This window comes from Heptranchias perlo, unplaced genomic scaffold (assembly GCF_035084215.1).
Source record: "Heptranchias perlo isolate sHepPer1 unplaced genomic scaffold, sHepPer1.hap1 HAP1_SCAFFOLD_74, whole genome shotgun sequence".
In the NCBI taxonomy this organism is placed as follows: domain Eukaryota; kingdom Metazoa; phylum Chordata; class Chondrichthyes; order Hexanchiformes; family Hexanchidae; genus Heptranchias; species Heptranchias perlo.
Window position 1 is genome coordinate 2,655,793 of NW_027139772.1, and position 8,462 is coordinate 2,664,254.

Genomic DNA, 8,462 nt, shown 5'->3' on the forward strand with positions numbered 1-8,462 from the left:
ATCCACACTTTAGGAAGGATGTCAAGGCCTTCGAGAGGGTGCAGAGATTTACTAGAATGATTACAGGGATGAGGGACTTCAGTTATGTGGAGAGACTGGAAATACTGGGAATGTTCTCCTTCGAACAGAGAAGGTTACGGGGAGATTAGATAGAGATATTCAAAATCAGAACAGTTTTGACAGAGTAAAGCGATCGGCAAAAGAACCAGAGGCGACATGAGGAAACATTTTTTTAAAAACAGCGAGTTGGAGTAATCTGGAATACGCTGCTGAAAGGCTGGTGGAAGCAGATTCAGTATTAACTTCTAAAAGAGGTGGCTGCAGAGATAGTGGATGCATTGATTTTACTCTTCCCGAATTCCCTAGATTCTAGAACGGTCCCAGCGGATTGGAAGGTAGCAAATGTAACCCGGCTATTCAAGAAAGGAGGGAGAGAGAAAACAGGGAACTGGAGGCTAGTTAGCCTGACATCAGTCGTAGCGAAAATGCTGGGATCCATTATTAAGGAAGTGGTAACAGGGCACTTAGAAAATTATAATATCATTAGGCAGAGTCAATATGGTTTTATGAAAGGGAAATCGTGTTTGATAAATCTTATAGATTTTTTGAGGCTTTATCTAGCAGGGTGTATAAAGGGGAACCAGTGGATGTAGTATATTTGAATTTTTAAAAGGCATTCGATAAGATGCCACACAAGAGTCTGTTACACAAGATAAGGGCTCATGGGATTGGGGGTAATATATTAGCATGGACAGAGGATTGGTTAATGGACAGTAAGCAGAGAGTAGGAATTAATGGCTCATTTTCGGTTTGTCAGGCTGTAACTAGTGGGGTGCCGCAGGGATCGGTGCTTGGGCCTCAGCTATTTACAATCTATATCAATTAATTAGATGAAAGGACCGAGTGTAATGTATCCAATTTTGCTGACGATACAAAGCTAGGTGGGAAAGTAAGCTGTGAGGAGGATGCAAAGAAACGACAAAGGAATCTAGACAGGTTAAGTGAATGGGCGAGAAGGTGGCAGATGGAGTATAATGAGGGGAAATGTGAAATTATCCACTTTGGTCGGAAGAATAGAAAAGCAGAATATTTTTTAAGAGGTTATAGACTAAGAAATGTTGGCATTCAGGGAGATTCGGGTATCCTTGATAATGAATCACAGAAAGTTAATATGCAAGTACAGCAAGCAATTAGGAAGGCAAATGGTATGTTAGCCTTTATTGCAAGGGGGTATGGAGTATAAGAGTAAGGAGGTCTTGCTGCAATTATATCGGGCTTTGATGAGACCACGCCAGGAGTACCGTGTACAGTTTTGGTCTCCTCATCTAAGGAAGGATATACTTGCCTTCGAGGCAGTGCGACGAAGGATCACTAGATTGATTCCTGGGATGAGACGGTTGTCCTCGGAGGAGAGATTGAGAAGAATGGGCCTATGTTTAGCTGGAGTTTAGAAGAATGAGAGGTGATCTCATTGAAACGTTAAAAATTCTTAGAGGGTTTGACAGGATAGATGCTGAGAGGTTGTTTCCCCTGGCTGGAGAGTCTAGAACTCGGGGTCATAGTCTCAGGATAGGGGGTTGGCCATTTAAGACTGAGACGAGGAGGAATTTCTTCACTCAGAGGGTTGTGAATCTTTGGAATTCTCTACCCCAGAGGGCTGTGGATGCTCAGTCATTGAGTATATTCAAGAATAAGATTGATGGATAGTTGGACACTAAGGTAATCAAGGGATAAGGTGATAGGACAGGAAATTGGAGTTAAGGAGAAGATCATCCATAATCTAATTGAATGGTACAGCAGGATTGAGGGGCCGAATGGCCGACTCCTGCTCCAATTTCTTATGTTCTTAGGTTCTTTCAAAAGGTGATTAGAAAATACTTGATCGAAAAAGATTTACAGGGCTATGGGGAATGATCTGGGGAATGGTACTAATTGGATAGCTCTTTCAAAGAGCCGGCACAGGCACGATGGGACGAGTGGCCTCCTCCTGTGCTGTGCCTCCTATGTTGCTACGTCATGGTGGCCAGCACCAAGGTTGTGGACTCCCAGGGCCACTCCCCCGGACTGTATAACATTGTACGACCACATCTGGTGGGTCTATCCTAGAGGTGGGACAGGATATTCAAAAAGATTGTGATGGAGAAGTCTGGGGCGTTGGCTGATAGATACGATTCTGCGAGTGTGACTATATCAGTCTGTTGCTTAACTAGTCTGTGAGACAGCGCTCCCAGCTTTGACACCGGTCCCCAGGTGTTAGTGAGAAGGACTTTGCAGGGTCGATTGGGTTGTGTGTGCCCTTGTTGTGACCGAATTCGAAGCCGAGGTCGCAAACCAATGGTCGGTCTGGTTTAATCTTTTGTTCCTTTCCAGCGGGTTTGATACAATTGAGTCGGTTGTTCAGCCACATCAGAGGCCAGGTAAGAGTCGACCAGGTCGATGTGGGATTGGAGTTACATATAGGCCAGACCGTGTAAGAATAGAAGGTTCCCTTCCCTACAGGACATAACGTTTCCCTTTAAAATTCTGTAACATCATTTTTTATCCATTCGATTGCATCAAAAATAAATGTAAAACCATCTGCGTAAACTTGTTTGTTCAATGACTGTAACTAACAAAAATGGTGATGCAGCTTAATTGTTTCTCTGGGGTTTAACTTCAGATATAAGAAGGGATCTTTTGAATGTCAAACAGAGAGCGTGTGAGATAGGGAACTGACATCGCTACTTCTCACAGGAAATGCACTCCCCGCCCAGAGGCCTGGTCTATGCCATTTACTACACTGTCCTTGCAGTTGTCGCTGTTCCAGGTAAAGTATTGCAGCAAGTTATTCATTGTGAAAAACATTAGTTACCTGGATTGTCTCAGTAACTGGTTATTGACCACACATTGCTCATGGAATGTTGGCCTTTATCTCAGGGGAGCTGGAATACAAAGGGGTGGAAGTTATGTTAGAGTTGGACAGAGCTCTGGTTAGACCCCGTCTGGAGCATTCCGTTCAGATCTGGGCACCGCACCTGAGGAAGGATATATCGGCCTTGGAGAGGGTGCAGTGCACATTCACCAGAAAGATACCGGGGCTAAAAGGGTTAAATCATGAGGACAGGTTTCATAGATTAGGTTTGTATTTCCTTGAGTATAGAAGATTAGAGGGTGATATAATTGAGGTGTTTATGATGATTAAAGGATTTGATAGGAGAGATAGAGAGAAACTGTTTTCTCTGGTGGGTGAGTAGAGAACATCTGGGTTTAAGATTAAAATTAGAGCTAGGCCGTTCAGGGGTGAATTCAGGAAGTACTTCTTCACAAAAGGGCACTGGAAATCTGGAACTCTCTCTCCCGAAAGCTGTTGAGACTTAGTGTTGGAATTGAAAATGCCAAAACTCAGGTTATTAGAATCTTGTTAGGCAAGATTAATAATGTACATGGAACCGAGGCGGGGGAATGGAGTTAATATACAGATCGGTCATCATCTAATGGAATGGTGGAGCAGGCTCGATGGGCTGACTGGCCTCCTCCTGCTCCTATATTCATAATCTATACATCGGATGTGAAACAAACAGTGAACTCCAACAGGTGTAATATTGTAAAATTCACAAACCCTGCTGATCTGTTCAAAGCCAATCCCACCATTGAACAGAGCCCCCAGATAATGTGAGTGGAAGATGAGGGAGGTTAACGTGGTCTTCTGACGGTCTCCGAATTGAACACACCATGAGAAAACCAAAACAGAGGCATCAATAGACATGACTGTAGGAATTGAATGGAATTGCTGGTTTCCTTGTATTGAATTATTTTTTCTTATTTGATTTAATAACACATTCAAAGGCTTACTTGTATTCCAGAATTACACTGCTCGTGGCTGAAGTTAATAAAAGTTTCAATTTCTAACTGTTTTGATTAAATAATTAATTTGTTAACAACTTGCGCTTCATAATTACTGTAAAATTGATTTAGACAATTAATGAATCGATGAATGGATTTAATAAGTAACTGAACTGTGATTTTTTTTAAGGAATGAACTTATTGAAGGTAAGTTATAGCTGAACGCATTGTTAATAATTCAGGACAATGAAATGAGTGACTGGATTCATTCGTAATCCGTTTCACAGGAACATCCTGGCTCCTCTTCCCATCCGTTCGGTTCATCTCTCCGCTGCTCCTCCCAAACGAGCTGTTCCTGGTTTCTCTGCTGCAAACTCCACTCAGCCCGAACACGCTTCCTGCTCCCGACGCCGTTCACCGCCCTTCACGTTACAGATTCTAACTCTTTCCTCCAGCCCAGTGCCCAAGCTGAAACGTCCGGTCTGGGCCTTGGATTCCTTCTTTTCATTGGAGACCCATTCCCTTCCCACCTGATCACCCGGCTCACTTATAATCATTTATCCATTTGGAAGCAATAATCCAAATGTAATCCGGAAGTTCTTCTTCCCTGTCCTCACTGAGGCTCATTGGCCGCTTCCCAGTCACCCGAGATGTTCTTTGACCCGCCCTTCTAATTTCGTGTATTTATTTCCAGTTATATGATTTTAGTTCAGTGAGAAACACTCTGGCCTCTTAGTCCGAGAGTTACGGGTTCTACAGCCCACTCCAGGACCACAGTCCATAGTCCGGGATGACACAGGGAAGGATTGAGGGAGTGCTGCATTGAGGGACCTGTGGCTCTCCCACGAGCCACTAAACCGATGCCCCCGTTAAGTGATTGGGATGGAAGTTGAGGATTGTATTGGAGAACTATTGGCAGAATTCCTGGTGCTCTGGATAATATTCCTTTCCCAAACAATGCCGCCAGATCCAGACTAACTGCCTAATGCTCTCCCTGCTGTTTATGGGGCCTGGATCACACAGAGTGACTGCTGGGTCTCTCAATGTGAAGCATTCCAATATATTCCACGTATTATCACGAAACGGCTGAGTGCATTGGATACAGCAAAGGCTATGGGCCCAGACAACATCCCGGCTTTAGTGCTGAAAACTTGTGCTACAGAACTAGCCGTGCCTCTAGCCAAATTGTTCCAGTACAGTTACAACACTGGCATTTACCCGACAATGTGGAAAATTGCCCAGCTATGTCCTGTCCACAAAAAGCAGGACAAATCCAATCCGGCCAATTATCGCCCCATCAGTCCACTCTCAATCATCAGCAAGGTGATGGAAGGTGTCGTCGACAGTGCTATCAAGCGGCACTTACTCACCAATAACCTGCTCACCGATGCTCAGTTTGGGTTCCGCCAGGACCACTCGGCTCCAGATCTCATACAGCCTTGGTCCAAACATGGACAAAAGAGCTGAATTCCAGAGGAGAGATGAGAATCACTGCCTTTGACATCAAGGCAGCTTTTGACCGAGTGTGGCACCAAGGAGCCCGAGTAAAATTGAAGTCAATGGGAATCAGGGGGAAAACTCTCCAGTGGCTAGAGTCATACCTAGCCCAAGGGAAGATGGTAGTGGTTGTTGGAGGCCAATCATCTCAGTCCAAGGACATTGCTGCAGGAATTCCTCAGGGCAGTGTCCTAGGCCCAACCATCTTCAGCTGCTTCATCAATGACCTTCCCTCCATCATAAGGTCAGAAATGGGGATGTTCGCTGATGATTGCACAGTGTTCGGTTCCATTCGCAACCCCTCAGATAATGAAGCAGTCCGAGCCCGCATGCAGCAAGACCTGGACAACATCCAGGCTTGGGCTCAAAAGTGGCAAGTAACATTCGCGCCAGACAAGTGCCAGGCAATGATCATCTCCAACAAGAGATAGTCTAACCACCTCCCCTTGACATGCAACGGCATTACCCACAACGATTCCCCCACCATCAACATCCTGGGGTCACCATTGACCAGAAACTTAACTGCACCAGCCACATAAATACTGTGGCTACAAGAGCACGTGCGAGGCTGGGTATTCTGCGGTGAGTGACTCACCTCCTGACTCCCCAAAGCCTTTCCACCATCTACAAGGCACAAGTCAGGAGTGTGATGGAATACTCTCCACTTGCCTGGATGAGTGCAGCTCCAACAACACTCAAGAAGCTCGACACCATCCAGGACAAAGCAGCCCGCTTGATTGATACCCCATCCACCACCCGAAACATTCACTCCCTTCACCACCGGCGCACTGTGGCTGCAGTGTGTACCATCCACAGGATGCACTGCAGCAACTCGCCAAGGCTTCTTCGACAGCACCTCCCAAAACCGCGACCTCTACCACCTGGAAGGACAAGGGCAGCAGGCAAATGGGAACAACACCAGCTGCACGTTACCCTCCAAGTCACACACCATCCCGACTTGGAAATATATCGCCGTTCTTTCATCGTCGTTGGGTCAAAATCCTGGAACTCCCTTCCTAACAGCGCTGTGGGAGAACCGTCGCCACACGGACTGCAGCGGTTCAAGAAGGCAGCTCACCGCCACCTTCTCGAGGGCAATTAGGGATGGGCAATAAATGCCGGCCTCGCCAGCGACGCCCACATCCCATGAACGAAAAAAAAATTGAGAGATCTTCCAAGGGGGTCACATCAATACGAGTCTTCACAATTTTTGTTTCATTTTTTGCAATATTAATTTTAAATTTGTTTTGATTTTTATTCTATTTGTTACTGATTGATTGTCTGGTTTTGAGTAATTGTCTTAAATCGGTCTGTATTACTGACTGATTGCAAGATTGGCTATTTTTAACGTATTTGAACGTTCTATTTCTTTTAATACATGTTGTTTCCCGAAGATTTTAAATATTTTTCGCTTACCGAGGTCTCTGGCCTATATAGAATCATAGAATCTTACAGGACAGAAGGAGGCCATTCGGTCCATCGTGCCTGTGCGGTCTCTTTAAAAGAATAACTGTCAGACTCCATCCCTTCAAATTTCAAAGCTGGAAATTTTATGTAATTCTGGCCAATATAATACTTCTCCTGGGAGTCTATTCTATAACATCTCAACCCTCTCTCTTTCTTTACAGTTAATTTAGTGGCGATTGTGATCCTGTCCCGAGGAAGGTGCGGTCTCTCCAGATGTATCACTCGGTACCTGGTGTCCATGGCGGTGACGGATCTCCTGGTCATTCTCACGGCTGTGATATTAAACCGGATTCCTGGTATTTATTTTCCGGGTAGTTTCCTGTCCATCACTCCCGTCTGTAGTCTCAGCATTACATTAATTTATGCATCAAGAGACTGTTCTATCTGGTTAACGGTCGCTTTCACCTTTGATCGATTTGTGGCCATTTGCTGCCAGAAGCTGAAAATTAAATATTGCAGCGAGAAAACGGCGGCTGTTGTTATAGGAACGGTCTGTGCGCTGGGATGTTTCATCAATATCCCCTGGTACTTTATACATGAACCCATCTACATAATTAAAAATGTCCCGTGGTATTGCAGACTGAAGGAAATCCGGTATACCAACCCTGTATGGACAGCATTTGATTGGTCTGATCGTCTTTTAACCCCGTGTCTCCCTTTCGTTCTGATTCTTCTGCTCAATGCTCTGACCGTCAGATACATTCTAGCGGCCAGTGGAGCCCGCAGTAGACTCCGGGCCCACAGCAATGGAGAGAATCAGAGTGACCCAGAGATGGAGAGCCGGAGAAAGTCCATCGTTTTACTATTCGCCATCTCGGGGAGTTTCATCCTGTTGTGGATGACGTATGTTGTACAGTTCTTATGTGAGCGATTTACAAATAATTATCAAATCCAAGGTTTCAGTGACCCTAAATTTATTCTCATAGAAAGTGCAAATATGCTTCAGCTCCTGAGTTGCTGCACAAACACGTTTATTTATGCAGTGACTCAGAGTAAATTCAGGGAGCAGTTAAAGATGATGGTGCAATATCCACTGAATCTTATAGGTAAATTAGTTCAATAATAAAAAGGATAAATTCGAGCAATAATTCTGCCTTATGTGAATAGCCCTAGCCTGCATTAAATTTTGCAAAAAAAAATGAACGCACCCCACCGCTGGATATGGATTAACAGGAACTGGAAACATTTCTCCCTTTTGTTGCCTTTGTACAAAAGTAACCATCTACATTAGTGAAAAGATCAGATCCAAAAGGTGGAATGAGTCGAGTAGTGTTTTGGAACAGGGCAAGTGACCTTACTGTAGCAGTGAGACAAACATCCCAATTTACTGACAGGTGACCTTACTGTACCAGTGAGACAAACATCCCAATTTACTGACAGGTGACCTTACTGTACCAGTGAGACAAACATCCCAATTTACTGACAGGTGCCCTTACTGTACCAGTGAGACAAACATCCCAATTTACTGACAGGTGACCTTACTGTACCAGTGAGACAAACATCCCAATTTACTGACAGGTGACCTTACTGTACCAGTGAGACAAACATCCCAATTTACTGACAGGTGACCTTACTGTACCAGAGAGACAAACATCCCAATTTACTGACAGGTGACCTTACTGTACCAGTGAGACAAACATCACAATTTACTGACAGGTGATCTTACTGTACCAGTG

At 44.6% G+C, this 8,462-nt stretch overlaps 1 protein-coding gene across 1 annotated transcript; it reads left to right on the top strand.

Annotated features, from left to right (window-relative positions):
- Positions 1–2,736: 2,736 nt before the first annotated feature.
- Positions 2,737–7,849, top strand: LOC137319146 (probable G-protein coupled receptor 139). Its single transcript, XM_067981489.1, has 2 exons — positions 2,737–2,806; positions 6,948–7,849. Exons 1-2 carry the CDS (start codon positions 2,737–2,739, stop codon positions 7,847–7,849), a joined length of 972 nt encoding a protein of 323 aa, XP_067837590.1.
- The last annotated feature ends 613 nt before the right edge of the window (positions 7,850–8,462 follow it).

What these genes read in the sequence shown, in the direction of transcription:
- LOC137319146 (XM_067981489.1), top strand. Translation starts at nt 2,737, where the DNA reads ATGCACTCCCCGCCCAGAGGCCTGGTCTATGCCATTTACTACACTGTC. An exon ending in TGCAGTTGTCGCTGTTCCAG is followed by an intron (nt 2,807 to 6,947) that starts GTAAAGTATTGC and finishes CTTTCTTTACAG; the next exon opens with TTAATTTAGTGGCGATTGTG.